Genomic DNA, 17,396 nt, shown 5'->3' with positions numbered 1-17,396 from the left:
TTTTGTTCTTTGCTTTTGTCTTACTAATATAGTATAATTTTGCATCGAGTCTTGTTTAATTATTGATCCATTTGTTTCGATAAAATTGAGAATAAGACCTTCTTCCCAATTTTATTGAAGTTCCACGTGGAACTTTGCTTGAGGGGGTTTAAAATGTGTGTGTGTGCGTGTGTGTGTGTGTGCGTGTGTGTTTCCTTCTGTTCAGTGTTAATATCCTTATTCACTCTGCCTTTAGTTAAAGCTAGTTTAACGTGTGTCACTCTGAACACTTTTAAGGATCTTTTAAGCACTAAAAGGTTTCTTTTCAGCTGCGGAGGTTAAAGTTAGAGTTGGATTATTAGTAATTAATTAAATAATGTAATTAAATAAATAATCGTCAGTGGAAGGTCCTCACAAGGATAGTAAGATGAGAGAGAGAGAGAGAGAGAGAGAGAGAGAGAGAGAGAGTCACATGCCTGAATGAACATGTTTATTAATCTGGAGCATTTTATCTTGCATTATGAATAAGAATAATAAACAAGCTAATAAGGAGACATGTCTAATGTAGTCTAATAAAGGACATTTCTGAAGACTTTAATTGCCTCATTGGACTAAATGTGCAAAATATTTTCCGACGTGTGTATGTTCATTTAAATTACAATGTTACACTATCGGATTCGGTGTTTTGGTGTTTTGCGGTAATGAATGCAAATGCTACTGTCTCTTTCCGCCTAATTAAAACATTCCGGAAACGCGCTTAAAAACTATCACCATCATTTAATTTTCTCTCTCTCTCTCTCTTTCTCTCTCTCTGAACGGTGATATGTTTCGAATCTCTTCTGAACACCTCCATATTTTTTGGACTATTTTCGCTTGTTCTCTTTCTCCGCCGCCGCGGTTTAATTAGCAGTAAATTCGGGCTTTAGGAAAAGGTGAAAGCGGCGTGGTGTACTTCGTGCTCAGCGCACTTCCGCCCTCATTTACTCAGCTCGCTCCCTGCAGGTGATTTCCTATTAAAGGAGCCATCCGTGTCGAAACAGCACAAAGACCACGGGTGAGGAGGAGAGGAAGCTCCAATTTATTCACATAATCACTGCTTCTGAGCTGCCTCCTCAAATACGGCTATTGATGACATGAGGAGAATGCAGAAATTAAATACTCCTTCATGGAACCCTTTTTTAAGCATTTACCAAAAAAAAAAAAAAAAGATATTCTTTGTTAACTCTAAAATAAACTCATTTTCACTCCAGTTATATGCGTAAACTGTCTACATATAGGCAGCATGATTCCCAGGATATTAATTAACAATATATCCTACAATAGATATATTTTATTCCGGACATTTCAATATAATTAATCAACTATGTCCTTAAACCATTTTTTTCGGTTTGTTAACGAAATAATTTGACTTATTTATTTGACTTCTTTCCTGTATAGATTTTTGTTGTTTGGTGGGGTTTGTAAACAACCTATTTTCATTTCTTTCTAAGGGACTACATATATCTGAGTACATATACACATACTCCATATAGCTACGCTCTCTTTAACAAGGAAAAACTGTTATTTGTAAATAAGCCTGAGAATTATTGAAATTGGTTTTAAATTAATAGTTTTCATAAATAAGCAACCCTTTTTTATTCTTTTATTTTTCTTTCTGTCTGTCTTTCTTTTTTCTGTCCTTTTGTTTGTTTGTTTGTTTGTTTGTTTGTGTGTTTTTTTGTTGAAAGAGCTGTTTGAATAAGCTACTCCTGAAACTTTAACATTAAAACTGATTGGAAGGTAAAAGGTCGTTACTTAGAGTGTCATGTATTAAAAGTTTACTACATTTAAATTTTCATTAGTAGGCTTGTTTATACATATTTTATTTTTTTTAAATATCCTAAATACTCCTATATATTTTTAAACTCATTGTTCCATATTGTATTTGTATTTGAGTTGTATTTTTTTGTTTGATTGTTTTTGTTGTAAAACGCTTTGAGAAAGTAACTTTTATATGTGCAATACAAAATAAAGTTATTATTATTGTTGTTTTATTGTTATTGTAATTATTTATTATTATTATTATTATTATTATTATTATTATTATTATTAAATAGGCAAGCCTATTGCTGAAAATGTTGGTAAGGTTTGAGCTAAATAAAATGACAGGGGTTCATATTAGCATAGATGCCTGTAGGCTATTTTAAACACCCAAATATATTTCACTACTTGTTCCATGTTATTATCTGTAAGGGTCAAAGGTTAGCATTTCTCCCAAATCCACATTTCACTTTAGCTGTCGAGATGCGACTGTCCAATAGGAATGCAGGCTCGAGCTCGAGCTGGCCAATGAGAGCAGGGGCGGCAGCAAGACAACACTGGGGGCGGGGCTTTCCTGAGGCTCAACTAGGGAGTTTGGAATAGTGCATGGAAGCAAACTAAGACACTCGCATCCTTCCAGCAGAAATCTGTGGATAAAATTCTCGCACCATTTTTTCCCCCTCCTGCATTTGCTGTGGAGTTCCCCGCTGTACCTGTACCTGTACCCGTACCTGTACCCGCACCTGCACGAGACTGAGTCTGGATATTTCATGTAGTGGAATGGTACATCCGGGAGTGAGAGAAAATCAAAGTTTGGCTTGTGATGCAAAGGTGAACAGGTATGTTTTACTCTGTCTGAATGTAGCTGACATTATAGTGTGTGTGTGTGTGTGTGTGTGTGTGTGTGTGTGTGTGTGTGTGTGTGTGTGTGTGTGTTTTCTAAATAATGTGTCACCATGAAGTTAATAGGTAACACCACTCTAAACTCAGTAAGCAGTCACTGTCAGTCTCCAGGTGCTATCAGAATGGTTATGCTTGTTCTAGATTCTAGATTTTTATTTTCAGTTACATTTTAAAAAGCATATTATATAATGTCAGTGCTATTGTGTTGTTTCAGAGACGTGAGCATTTCATTATGGATGTTATTCCCGTATGAAGAAGTGTTGGGTCCCGGTGGATTTGGCGCTGAATGAAGAAAAAAGCTGTTCAATGCGGATAAACCTCAGCAAACCTCAGCAAACCCCGCGCGCATTTTATTCGATATGAAGTCTCAGTGTCATTTCCTTGCGCTTGTAAGACGCTCCGAGGTCGTTAGGCATTTTGGGGGAAACGTTGAGGAATGTGTGCGACTGACGCGCTCCATCTGAGTGAAGGCCAGCTCCAGGCTCTGTGTACCATTGATCTGATGATGGTCAAACTCCGCTGAAGTGAAAGCTTGTGTGAGTGTGTGTGTGTGTGTGTGTGTGTGTGTGTGTGTGTGAGTGAGTGAGTGAGTGTGTGTGTGAGTGAGTGATTATTTCTTTGCTCTTGGTTCCTGGAAGCGCGATCCAAACACTGGCGGGGTGTCGAGCACCGTGCAGCTCTGAAGATAATGAAAGAGAAGTCGAAAAATGCGGCCCGGACGCGGCGGGAGAAGGAGAACAGTGAGTTTTATGAGCTGGCCAAGCTGCTGCCGCTTCCCTCCGCCATCACATCTCAGCTCGACAAAGCCTCCATCATCCGCCTGACCACCAGCTACCTGAAAATGAGACTGGTGTTTCCCGAAGGTGAGACAATAATAACCATCAAACTTCACCTGAAACGCTTACTTCAGATTTGATATTTTACTACATTCCATTATTATTATTATTATTATTATTATTATTATTATTATTAGTAGTAGTAGTAGTAGTAGTAGTAGTAGTAGTAGTATTATTATTATTATTATTATTATTATTATTAGACGTAGTAGTATCATTATTGTTGTTGTTGTTTTTATAACTTGAATTTAACTTGCTTTTCCCATTTAAAAAAATAATAATTCAGTGGTGTCTGACCTGTTTACAGCCTATATTTATAAATCGGTCTAAACCTGGTGTGCGCCTATTCTTTTCTTAATCCAAATCTGATCAATTCGGAATTTTGGTGGCTAATTTGTTCAACATATAGATGTATAAATATGTTGCATTGCTTTCTTTATAAATGTATTTAATTATCATGTATTTTAGCAGCACCACTTTTTTTTTGTCCGACAAGGTGACAGATAATTAATTGTAGGCTATAATAAAAGTGGACATTCTGTTCCTTTTTGAAATGTTTACAATTATTATTAGTAGTAGTAGCAGTAGTGTTGTTGTTGTTGTTGTTGTTATTATTATTATTATTATTATTATTATTATTATTATTATTTAAAAATTTTATTTATTTATTTATTTATTTATTTATTTATTTATTCATTCATTCATTCCCCCCCTCTCTAGTTTATACTTAGGGCACGTTCAGCACTTAAATCAGTGGCTGTTCTAGTTTTGTATGTATATAGATGTAGTGTTTTCAGAGTCAGGCAGGCGTGGAGCTGCTAAAGGGGATTAGTCTATCTTCTCTCTCAGCTTCGGGCCGTGAGTGAAGGAGCGCCGCGCCAATTAGCGCTGATCTCTCCAGCACATGTCGCTCTGCAGAACACTTCCAGCACAAGCTACAGGCTTCACACCTGTACAAACCTGGCCGTGAGGATGTAAAAGACTGTTGGAGAGCTCGGGCCAGTCCGTCACGGCACTCATGCTTTCAGGAGTCGCATATCAAAGTGAAATCATACCTGTGAGGCGTCTTTTAATAGTGGCTCTAGTGGGGACATGGCGAGACATCAGGGTTGTTGTTGACCTTGAATACTTTCACATGCGGGTGGAGAAGCTCAGAACATGAGGAGTTGAAGCGGTCATTTATCCTGAGGTTCTGCATGGAGAGCATCCACATCAGCTTTCTGCAGCCAAAGTTTAGGAAATAAGTTTATGAAGTGGAAACCTTCATGTTTCTTCTCTTTTCATGTTGTTGGCAGGATAAGCTCGTGCTGGAGCTTACATATCTCGTCCAAAAGTATTTTAGTGCGACTTTTAACATATACTTTATTGTGCCATTTGTTTCAGGTGTATTTTAAATATCTGTACAATGTGTAAATTTAAAAAAAAATAGTCAAGAATATAAATTCAGTGTATTATTGTGCGCATCAGGTTCATGTGTTGAATAATAACCTGTTTTAAAAGCAGACTTTGATAATGTCGCAGATTTCTCCTTAGAAAACGGTTAATACAGTAAACTAGTCTCAAGGAGATATGTAGGGTTAGTTGAGAAATATTAACCGGGTTTATTAATACAGACATTTGACATTGGTGATCATTAGGCAGGCGAGCTGACAGTAGCGCATTGTAAAGAGGCTTGAAGGTAATTGAAGAGTATGGAGAGTGTGAGCTGCTGTCCTCCCATCCACACTGGAGAGCTCCATCAGTGGCGCAGTTAGCTATGGACAGATTTAAGAAGCAGATGTGCTTTAACCATCATTTTCTCGCCATCCTCTTCCTCCTCGTTGAGCTTTGCGCTGTGTGCATGCTCAGCTCGGGGTCAGTGTAATGGCACACTGCTAGTAGCCTGAGCTATAATGTTCTGCGTTGTCTCAGAACATAACATTTTATTTGAAAACTAACGAAAGTCGGAGTGGTTTTACGCGCGTTATTTACGGTCTGCTGTGGAAACCTTATACCTTTCATCTCCAATAGTTTCCCTGATGTCGCTAACTAAACAACAAGCAAAAATACCTTTTTCATTTTTTTCAAGTCTTTTTTATGTACATTTTAAAAAAAAATCATTTAAAATAAATTTTTATTAATTTAAAAAAATCAAATAATACTTTTATCATACTTCTTCTTCTTCTTCTTCTTCTTCTTCGTATTATTATTATTATTAAAACTACAATTTTGGACAGGTTTAGTTGTATAATTGCGTAGCTTATTATTATTATTATTATTATTATTATTATTATTATTATTATTATTATTATTATTAAATTACCGACGTTACAGACCATCCCTAAGTAGGCTATTTGTAAAATAGGCTTTTTTTTCACCCAGCTTGTTATTGGGCGATTTGGACACTGCTGGAAAGTCTCCAGTCGAGTCTGTAATGTTGGAAAGATGCAGGTGATTTTCTCGCCCTGCAAGCAGTTGAAAAGTTTCTTGTGGAGCGCTTCAGTGGATTACTCTTTATATCAGCACAAACGAGCGCTTTTGTTTGAAAGCCGCTTAGCTCGGTCCAAACTCTTCAAGCCGCAAGAGAACAGAGATCTCAATTCTTCTGCCCCACAAAGTTCATTTTGTAATTATCTTAAACTACAGATTACATTTTCTTTTCTTTCTTTCTTGTTCTTCCTGTGGTAGGTCAAGTGAAAAAAAAAAAACCCCTTCAAAGCTTCGACGTATTAAGTGTAAATTTTCACAAGCCCAAATTTACACAAATTTCCAACATGAATGTCTATTTTTTACGCATCTGTTTATTGGGAATAAGCTACAAATCTTCCAGTCGACCCCGAAAACCACGTGTTTTTCAAAAATGATCAGACTTTAATGTTCATCTGATTTGAGTGTTATTATTCGGTTGTATTGAATACAGGCACTGTGCGGCAGACACGTTGATGTTACACTAGCAGATGAGATGGAGTGTTATATGAACGGACGCAGTGCTGGAGGTCTCCGGATAGCGATACACAGTTCGGAGTGAATGAGGATGTGCAGGCTGTGGCTGTGTTTGAGTTGTGCTTCAGCAATGATTTGATTGTTTCTGTTGTGTAAACCCGAAGTGTATATTTGGTTAATATTAAAATGGGAATCGGAGCTTTGCTGTGATCCTTGTTTGTTTTCGCAGATTTGCATATCAATAGGGGATTGCGTCAGGGCTGAGAGCAGACTGCAGCTCCGCACTGCTCTTAGCATGCTCTGTCCTCTGTCCTCTCCCTCCATCTGCATCCTACTGACATCTGTACTGCATCTTTCATCCCCAACATACCCCGTTTCTTTTACACAATACTGACACAGCTTTTAAAATAATAATAATAATAATAATAATAATAATAATAATAATAATAATAATGAATTGGCTGCAGTTGTATAAAATGTAATGTATTTATTATCCAGGTTTGGGGGAATCATGGGGTCACGTGAGCAGAGCCAGCTCTCTGGACAATGTTGGCCGTGAGCTCGGATCCCATTTACTACAGGTAGGACATTTCATACTACTATTTATAATAGCTATTAATTACTACCTCTAACACCACCAATACTACTACTACTACTACTACTACTACTATTACTACACCTAATAATAATAATAATAATAATAATAATAATAATTATTATTATTATTATTATTATTATTATTATTATTATTATTATTATTATATAGCCTACGAATAATAGTCTAATAGTTGTTGAATCATTTGTTATTTGTGGTTTATCAGAGAATTGTGTGGGCTTCATCTTCTTTTTTTCCTCTTTAGTTCATTTATCAGTTTATTTCTTTTCCGACTATAATATTCTGTATCAGGCTCAGAAAGCGTTGTAACTGCGCGAATGTAAATTTCTTGTTGTTTATCCTAAATATATATTTCGATCAGTGAAGCAAATGGCAAGAGTTAGATGCGGGAAACCCCGAGGCTTCAGGATTATGTGAATATTTTGTGACTATCTGCGCACAGTTATTAAGTGATATTGAAGAGCTTCTGATCGGACTGAACCCCAACCGGAACCGAACCCGAACCGGAACCGAACCGCTGTTTAAAAGAACGAAATCAGAACGCGGTTTTTTAAAATTATTAGTTCACGTGTTGGACTAGTAATTAATCCAAACATAACGCGTGTGCTTTTTTCATACATATATATTGGCTATTTCTCCATATTTAGAAGTGCATTTATTTTTCAGACTTTGGACGGGTTTATTTTCGTGGTCGCACCGGATGGAAAGATCATGTACATTTCGGAGACTGCTTCCGTGCATTTAGGCCTGTCACAGGTAAAGTGCATGTCACCAGTTGTGCCTAGATTTTGCTCCTGCGTGTGTTTTGCGAGCCTCGTGGCTCCTTGCTGTGTTTGTGTAGCTGAAAGCGTGTTTGAGCAGGATGACAGAGGTTCATTTTAACAGGTAGAGCTGACGGGGAACAGTATTTATGAGTACATCCACCCCGCTGATCATGATGAGATGACCGCAGTGCTCACCGCGCACCAGCCTTACCATTCTCACTTCGTGCAGGGTACACACACACACACACACACACACACACACACACACTGTCTAACTCATACACACATTCACACTGCAGAAGCATTTAAACGATGTCTAATTTATCCTCTTTATCTCTGCTCTTTTTATATGTAGAATATGAAATGGAGCGCTCTTTCTTTTTGAGAATGAAATGCGTCCTGGCCAAAAGAAACGCAGGCTTGACGTGCGGCGGCTATAAGGTTGGCTAATCTGATTTGATTTCTTTTTTTCTTTTTTCTTTTTTTTCTTTTTTATCTGTAAACCCTATATGTGCTGAAGACTCTAAAATATAACTTCAATGTTGTTGGAAAATCATATTGATTTAACAAAAATGATTAAACGGATTAGTTTGCCACTACAGTCCTTGCTTGTGGCTTAACAAGGAGATATCTCATTTCTTTCTTTCTTTCTTTCTTTCTTTCTTTCTTTCTTTCTTTCTTTCTTTCTTTCATTCATTTTTTCATTCTTTCTTTCTTTCTAATACATTTTTGAATATATTTAAAAATAAAAATAAAATAAAATATTGCTTAAGCCTCATGAGGGTTTGGGAATATTTTTGTATGCATGTATCTGTGTTTATATTTGTATTTATTCCCCTGTGCTTTGCTTCTTCTCCTTCTTCTTTTCCTCTCCTTCAATTCATGAAGGTGATTCATTGCAGTGGCTACCTAAAAATCCGTCAGTACAGCTTAGACATGTCTCTGTTCGATGGCTGCTATCAGAACGTGGGTCTGGTCGCCGTGGGTCACTCATTACCCCCCAGTGCGGTGACTGAGATCAAACTCCACAGCAACATGTTCATGTTCAGAGCCAGCCTGGACATGAAGCTCATCTTCCTTGACTCCAGGTAGTCTGCTTCCTCGTCCTCTGTAGAATGGATGGTGCACCTTTTATTTATCCACACACACACACACACACACACACACACACACACACACATATATATATATATATATATATATATATATATATATATATATATATATATATATATATATATATATATATACTATGATAATAGGCACACTGGTGACACATAATAGTTAAGACCACCAAACATTCACCCCGACTTATGTATATGTGTGTGTTTGTGTGTTAAGCTTTGTTTGTATATTTGTGTTCCGTCCTGAACATGCACATGCACCTGTTATTTTGTGCAACATGCATGTTTGCATGTTAGGCTTATATTTGTACAACTTCTTTGTGTGTGGGTGTGTGCACAGGTGTTTGTGTGCACATTGGCAATGTAATTATTCTCCTCCATGTTGGTTTGTCAGGGTGGCGGAGCTTACTGGCTATGAGCCACAGGATTTAATAGAGAAGACTCTTTACCATCACGTCCACAGCTGTGACACCTTTCACCTACGCTGTGCACACCACTTGTGTGAGTTAGCTTTGTTTTTGCTCATTCCTCTGGTTACCTTCCTCTCCATGACATGGCCAGTCTCACCATAGCCGCAGGAATAATCACAACACCATTACCCACAATGACCACAGCACTTCACCTTATATTTAATACGTTATTAATATATTAATACCTTACAGCTATACAGCTTGAAGAGCAAGTTATGAATAAATTATAAATCTGTACATTTGACGAAGAATAAAAACACAGTCCTGACCTGATTGTCAATATAGTGAACGTCAAGATATTTCAGAATTAATTAATTTCAAAGCAGTACATTTCAAATGAGATTTTTTTTAAAAATCTAGATTTAAAAAATAGTCCTAATGAAAAGAAGCATCATTATGGAGTTCAAATTAACAATGTTTTCTGTTTGTTTTATTCTCTCTAATGATAATAAATTCATCTTTACTAAAAAACTGTTTTAAAAAGTACTATTATACTCATTTACAATCTGTATAAAAGTTTGCTTATTGTTTATACAGATTGTAAATGTGTATAATAGCAGTGTTTTTAATATGTATATTAAATGTAAGTAATATAAGTATGAATTTATGGAACTGTAATTTGCATAATGTTGCTATTTTATTGACATCTTCAACAATTATAATATTTACAGTACACGAAGAGATGCTTGTAAATACAATAAACACAGCTGCAAAAATAGTTTGTGCTTTAATCAAAGCAATATTATAGCAAATTACTCGGCATAGAGAACGAATACATGGCTAAGGGGAAGGGGGGCATGGGGTGGCGGGTTGGGGAGCAGATTATTCAACACAGAAAATATGTTAGAGCTCAAATAAGTACATCACGATTTAGCTACAACAATTCAACAATAAATAAACATGTTTTTTTTTTTCCTTTATAAGATTAACAGATAATTTGACACCTAAAGCACTCTGATCTGAGATCTATTCTCTCCTTTTCTTTCTTTTTTTCTCACTGTGTGTCTGCAGTGTTGGTGAAGGGTCAGGTCACTACAAAGTACTACAGGTTTTTGGCTAAGGAAGGTGGCTGGGTATGGGTGCAGAGCTATGCAACCATTGTACACAACAGCAGATCCTCCAGACCTCACTGTATTGTCAGTGTGAACTATGTCCTCACGTGAGTATGCTATTTGTTATTTATTCATTTCTTTTCTATTTTCATCACATAAACGGTTACGGATGGCGTCTATCAGCTTGTGTGGTCTGAACCCTATTTATAAAGCAATTACAAGAGGTTATGCGCTTATTTATAAAGATGTCAGGCAGTTTTACGAATATAATACATTTCCAATTTGATGGTAATATGGTGCACTATTTAGGTGGCAATAAAGAATTAAGTTAAAGAAATGAAGTATTCCTGAGGCTGATATATAATGTTCTATTAACTACTGTCTATATGTTATTACAGTCAGAACACTATAGCGGGAAAGTAATCTGGTTTGGTATACGTTAGGCTACTATGATGGTGTGTATGTTATGATGATGAATGAAAATCTAATTAGGAATATCATCATGTTAAATAAATCTGACAGCTTTACTGTTGAGATCTGGGAAATGTCTATTTGACTACTTTTCAGAGTTAACTCAGAGACTCTCAAGAATATTGCTGTGTACAAATAACATCAATCTCACGGCCACATAAAACTTTCTAAGCACAGAGAAACTGACAGGTTTAACTGAATATTTAAAAAATATATATATTGATCAAATACATACATTTTACACATACGCATCACTACACGTGTGCATTGTATAGAAGGTAAAAAATTCCATTTCCATTAAATATTGTGGAATATAATTTATTGGGGGGGAAACAAATTGAATGCCAGTCCTGTGCACATTTTGGTGTTTCTCATCTCTAAACGCCTGAATTAACTAATAAAGTAATAAACAAGCATTAATACAATACAAATAAAACCTAAGAAAAAGGTTTATTCGAAGGTTTATGGATTTACTGGGAGATTATTTATTTGATAAGCTTAGTGCTTTACTATCCTGTTCTCACAGCTAACTCGTACAATTACACCCATGTATGGTGAAAGCGATGCTGACCCCGTAACCCCAGACGTGCTCTCGCTTCTGCTCAGCTAATCGCACTGTGCACCGCTCTGAAACATGTCTGTAGCTTTAAAAAAAATTGCACAGCGTGCACCTGTCGAGTACCGTAAATGGGCACTTCCGTTTTTGTCTGTCATTCTGCTTGTGCAACCTTTCGTGCTCATGATGGCATGAGAAGCAGAAATTAGTATGCAGCGGCACGTTTAGACGCATCGGAGAAGGTGCGCTGGTCTTTACCCTGGAGGTTAGTGCTGCTGTTGTGTGAAAGGAAAGAGGCTTACTACAATGGCAAATAATGCAATCTTAAAATGTGTAAGCTGTGATCATTCAAGACGTAATTATGAGCAGATTACGTATTTTATTCAATCCTGGTAATATCACGAGTTTTTGGGATGTGATGATATAACTTCAAATAGAATAGATAGAATTTCAAATGATAGCGAAGGTGTTATAATTCACTATAAATGCAGTTCTTCTATGAAATATAAGCTGTTAGTAAACAGTTATGAATGAGCACTGGCTTAGGGGAACCTGGTCATGGCTGCTGTAGTGCTCTTCTATCAGGTGGGAAGTCTGTGTGAAAACAACACTCTCAGCTGTGGTTCTGCTCACTACATGAATTATATGGGTGGCTGATTCAAGCCTGATTTATTTGTCATGCATTCGGATGCATTATCGCTATTTCCCTGGAACTCTCAGTAAAGAATGAAGCGACATCCGTCATGTTGGGGCTGGAAGTGAGGGCTGCACAGATGAGGGAAATGAGTTTTTGTGTGTCTTTGCACGTCCAGAAAGTCCTGTGGAAGCAGTGCCTTAGTTTTCATTTAGCCTGCCTGTTGCAGATGTAAATGATTCGGCTCCATAAAAGCCTCCATTAAGCAAAAGAGGTGTTGCAGACTCATGCTAATGTGAAGCTGGTAGCAGATTCACGCAGCTCCCTGAGCTCAAAGTCATAAAAAGAAGTGTTTATGAGCCTTAATTAATAGGCTGTAAAGATGATGAGTGTTTATAGCGCACAGCTTGTTAAGTGTGTTGCTAAGAGTTCTGTTCCTCCCTGTTATGACAGCCGTGTGTTTGAGCCATAGTTCAGTGCTCTTCTAACTTAAAAAAGTGAATGTAGGTGCAGAGACTTGCTCCCTGTTTGACCCTGCTCTCCCTGTGTGTGTGTGTGTGTGTGTGTGTGTGTGTGTGTGTGTGTGTGTGTGTGTGTGTGTGTGTGTGTGTGTGTGTGTTGTCTCATAATTGCAAATCTAATCTTTGTTCACAGCAGAAGCAGGTGAATGTGTCTGGCCTCTTATCAGAATGTCTGCTTGTTCACTGCAGTGTCAGGTGTAAAGTAAAAATGTGTGTGTCTGTGTGTGTGTATGTGTATGTGTGTGTGTATGTGTGTGTCTGTGTGTGTGTGTGTATGTGTGTGTGTACGTGTGTGTGTATGTGTGTGTGTGTGTGTGTGTGTGTGTGTATGTGTGTATGTGTGGTCATTTGTGATGACCAAAATAGTCTAAATGTCCTCAAAATCACCCAGTCCTGACAAAAGAATTCGCATTTTACAGAAAATACAGCTTTTATCTGTAAAACTAAAAAAATTGGTTTCTAGTGTTAGGATTGTTTTAGGTATAGAATTATTTTTTTTTGCAACATTAATAATTATGTCAGTTGAAGCTCCTTACAAGGATAGTAAAATGTGTGTGTATATTGGTGGAGGACATGTGTTTTTTATATGCTAGTGAGGACCAAATGTCCCTACAAGAACAGGAATATCTGACAGTTTTGAGGAAAACTTTTGTCCAGTGATTATTTAAAGCACTAAAAGAGTCAAAATGTTTCTTTTCAGCTGCGGAGGTTAAGGTTATAGTTGGATTATTAGTAATTAATTAAATAATGTAATGAAATAAATAATTGTCAGTTTATGGTCCTAACAAGTATAGTAAGACAAATATGTGTGTGTGTGTGTGTGTATGTGTGTGTGTGTGTGTGTGTGTGTGTAACTGTCAGTGTGTGCCTTTTGCATAACCTTTTGCTTGTTTTGGCTTCTGTCTACAACCTATAACCTTAGCTATAGATTACTGATTACTGTTTACCTAGTGACTCAGATTAAGATCCTTCAATAAGAATGCAAAAGTCTCTCTCTCTCTCTCTCTGTCTCTCTCTCTCTCTCTCTCTCTCTCTCTCTCTCTCTCTCTCTCTGTCTCTCTCTCTCAATATATATATATATATATATATATATATATATATATATATATATATATAAAAATAAATGTGCTTCTATGTGGCTTGATCTTTGGCTGACGTATTCAGACAGTTTTCTTGGTTTGAAAGTCGAATCATCATAGGGAAGAAAAATCCATACCGCACTTTACTCAGAAATCAATTTCCATTTCCTACTTATGCCTCATGCAGGATCTGCGTGTGAGCTTGGTTTAGCCAGACATAGCTCTTAATCTCACTGTGTATTTGAACGAAGACGCTTCCCCTCTGTCGTGTGTTTGTAAAAGCCTTGCTCCAATCTGCAGGAGAAACATTGGCTTCCAACTGTACCTCCTCCTTCCTTAAGCATGCACACTGTTTCTCTCCCACACACACATAAACACTTTCACGCCAGGCTCTTCTAAATGAGCAACTGCGTCTTAATTACCAAACAGATGTTAGCTTGCATATACAGCATTGGGAGAGTTGAAATAAAAAGCCCTAGTACACAAACACACCAGAGACGCACTTATACAAACAGCCTCACAGCACTCCGCTAGCAAACTTGTCTTTGTGTAGTATTGATTTGAAAGTATTGATTTGAAGCCTGCTGAGTGCAATACCTGTTGGACTTCAGCTATACCTTCAGCTTTAGCTTTTTCTCAACAGGGAAACTGAGTATAAAGGTCTTCAGCTGTCCTTAGACCAAGCGGCATCCAACAAACCATCGTTTACCTACAGTAGTCCCTCCAACCCGGTCAGCGACAGCAGGAAGGCGAATAAAAGCAGGGTGTCCCGCACCAAACCCAAAACGCGCCTCTCTCCTTACCCACACGTGAGTGTGTTCATTCAGTCAAGCAACTATGTGCCCCTCCTATTGGAAGAGTATATTTGGTCCAAATTTTATACCAAGAGTCAGTGGTTGATGAATATGCGTGCGTGTTTTTGTACAGTATCCAGGCTTCCACACTGAGCGCTCCGAGTCTGATCAAGACAGTAGTCCATGGGGTGGGAGTCCTCTGACTGACTCTGCCTCCCCACAGCTATTAGAGCAAAGTGAAAGCATGGATGCATCCTGTGTGTACCGCCAGTTCCCAGAGCCCCGCCCTCTGTGCTACAGCCTGCCTCTGTCTGAGGAGCATCACACATCCAGCGATCACCAAGGTCACAGTAATTCGCAGACCTGCGAGCGTGGCCGCTGTGAGGCTGGCAGATACTTCCTGGGTACTCCACAGTCTGGGCGTGAGGCGTGGTGGGGCGCCGCCCGATCGCTCCTGCCTCTACCCAAGTCCCCACCTGAGAATGGAGATGGGTATGAGTGTGCAATGCCCCACATCACCTCCATCCACAGCCTACATGGTGAGTCTCACTTTAAGTATTGAATGATGCATTGAATAGCTGCAGCTATGGATTTTATAATCTGCAATTGAAAACTGTGAATATGGATGAAGAATGAAAAGTTGTAGCCACACCAGATTGGAGACTCTTGGTCTAAAACTTTGACTCTGGTGGCTTTCTTTGTTTGCAGTGAGAGGCCACTGGGATGAGGACAGCACGGTCAGCTCTCCAGACGCTGGCTCAGCCAGTGACTCAGGCGACCGATATCGAATTGAGCACTTCCGCTCGAGCCCACAGGAGCCCAGCAAGATCGAGACTCTAATCCGGGCCACGCAGCAGATGATAAAAGAGGAGGAGAGCCGGCTGCAGCTGAGGAAGAGTGGTACTGAACCATCTCTTGGGTCCGCTAATGGTCTAGCTAAGAGCACCAGCTCCTGCTTCAGTAATGAGTTTGCCCAGTCAGCGCTTCAGGGAGTTGTGTGTCGGGGTTCAGCTCAGGTGATCAGCCCCGCCCCCAGCCCCACACCTCTGTCTCGCCTCAGCAGCCCCAACTCTGATCGGTTGGGCAAAGCCAAAGACTTCCTGCAGACTGAGATTTCGTCTCCGCAGCAGCAACAGCTGGGCCTTGCGGGCTCCTGCGCCGTCTCTCCCACCCCCGCAGTCTACCCCTCTCATCCACGCCAGTATCTGGACAAACACACTGCCTACTCACTCAGCAGCTACACACTGGAGCACCTCTATGAAGCAGACAGCTTCAGAGGATACGCACTAGGCTGTGCAAGCTCCTCCCACTACGACATGACCTCTCACCTGCGCATGCAAGCCGAGCAAACCACCAGCCATAAAGGGACCTCCGTCATCATCTCTAACGGCAGCTGACGCTCAGACCCTGACTATGTCTCCCAAAAGAGACAAAACACTCAGTAGTTCAGTAGTGTCCTGTTCTGAGAGCTTTTATGTTTATATTTGCATTGCTTAGAAGGATTCTAGACCTCAGTATTAAGGTAACTCCATTCATGCATTTAAAGTACCGATGATTCAGAGGAACAATATTTTGAAAAGTCACTATTGTACAAGAGTAGCTGTTTAAGGAGGTTTTTATGTCACAAAGTACACTACAGTTTGGGAAAGGAAGTGACTGGTCAAGGAGAAAGACTAATGTTATAAACAGGGCTATGTCCCATTGAGGAAAAAGGCAAAAATCATAATTATTGATGAATACAAATTGAGATTATCTACACAAAAATGTAAGTGCATCAGTATCAATCAGTATTTTTTATGTTGTTTTTTTGTTTTTGTTTTTTTACTTATACAATGGATTGAATGATCTAATTGTCTATAATGATTATGGTGATTTGAGTGACATTAATCCCTTTTGAATTGTTGTATTTGAGTGCTCTCACTCCCATTTATGTCCCATTCATTGTTTTCCACATGCAAATGAATTATTGTTTTAAATATAACCCAAAACTGATGAGACATTACATTTTACCATTGTACAAAAAAAAATCTGACACATCTTATCCAAATCTAGCAGCAATCAGACCTTAAAAAAAAGGTTTACAGTAATGAATTGGTTTTAATTGGTGGGTTTCATCACAAGTTTGATTTAATAGCTGCAATAACGTCACTATTTCTGATAACGATTGGAAGACGTTCGAGAAATATATACATTTTTGTTTCAGATTCTAAATACTGAATTAAATTGTAATGGTTTGATGTGTCAGAGTATTTGTCTTATATCAGCATTTGACTTCAACAAGCAAATATTCCACCACTCTAGTACAAACAGAGCCAAACTGTGCTGTGGAAATCAGTGAGGTGGTTTACTGCAAATCATAGCTGCAGTGAACTTCTGACTTTTTAGCAGTATAGCTAAATTATCCCAATGTTTCAATTCTATTGACCTTAGTTGAATATATTTCACACACATGGCATGATGTGGGAAATGGTGTGGCTGCAGGCTGTAACTGGTAAAGCAGGATGTGGAATTCTTTATGCGATTGTGGACTGCGTGAATGTGGTGTGATGGATGTGGAAGAAGGAGGTACAGTAATAGGAGGTGGGATAGGTCTGGTGGTTTGTGATATGAAACGCGGATACAGACTGACAGGGACAGAGCTGTCTGAGCCTCAGCTCGTCCGTCTCCTCTGCTCTCAGGCTGCTTTCTGGCCGGGAGAAACTGGCTCTCTTTGAGACTGCAGTGTTTTCTTACATTGAGGAAAATCCTTCTCTAAATTTATTTATGATGTAAATAAGCTCAAATATGTTTTGATGCACAAGTGGCAAATGTATTTATTATGTGAATGAAAAAAAAAGTTTTCATTTCGGTTTTAAATATAGTTCCAGTCAAACCA

At 38.5% G+C, this 17,396-nt stretch overlaps 1 protein-coding gene across 3 annotated transcripts; it reads left to right on the top strand.

Moving 5' to 3' along the window:
* Nucleotides 1-2,361: 2,361 nt before the first annotated feature.
* Nucleotides 2,362-17,393, top strand: sim1a (SIM bHLH transcription factor 1a). 3 transcript variants are annotated; one of them, XM_017493096.3, is made up of 12 exons: nt 2,362-2,610; nt 2,897-3,545; nt 6,939-7,021; nt 7,723-7,812; nt 7,942-8,050; nt 8,176-8,261; nt 8,709-8,908; nt 9,339-9,445; nt 10,426-10,573; nt 14,371-14,536; nt 14,655-15,060; nt 15,230-17,393. In XM_017493096.3, exons 2-12 carry the CDS (start codon nt 3,371-3,373, stop codon nt 15,916-15,918), a joined length of 2,259 nt encoding a protein of 752 aa, XP_017348585.1. In that variant the 5' UTR covers nt 2,362-2,610; nt 2,897-3,370; the 3' UTR covers nt 15,919-17,393. The 3 variants fall into 3 exon arrangements, with proteins under 3 accessions (XP_017348585.1, XP_017348508.1, XP_053538445.1); XM_017493019.3 differs by having other exon boundaries at nt 2,362-2,618; XM_053682470.1 differs by lacking the exon at nt 2,362-2,610 and having other exon boundaries at nt 2,720-3,545.
* The last annotated feature ends 3 nt before the right edge of the window (nt 17,394-17,396 follow it).

Source organism: Ictalurus punctatus, chromosome 1 (assembly GCF_001660625.3).
Source record: "Ictalurus punctatus breed USDA103 chromosome 1, Coco_2.0, whole genome shotgun sequence".
Taxonomy (NCBI): domain Eukaryota; kingdom Metazoa; phylum Chordata; class Actinopteri; order Siluriformes; family Ictaluridae; genus Ictalurus; species Ictalurus punctatus.
The sequence above is the reverse complement of the archived record's forward strand: the minus strand, read 5'-3'. Positions and strand labels throughout refer to the sequence as shown.

What these genes read in the sequence shown, in the direction of transcription:
- sim1a (XM_017493096.3), top strand. Translation starts at nt 3,371, where the DNA reads ATGAAAGAGAAGTCGAAAAATGCGGCCCGGACGCGGCGGGAGAAGGAG. An exon ending in CCATTCTCACTTCGTGCAGG is followed by an intron (nt 8,051 to 8,175) that starts GTACACACACAC and finishes TTTTATATGTAG; the next exon opens with AATATGAAATGGAGCGCTCT. An exon ending in TGACGTGCGGCGGCTATAAG is followed by an intron (nt 8,262 to 8,708) that starts GTTGGCTAATCT and finishes CAATTCATGAAG; the next exon opens with GTGATTCATTGCAGTGGCTA.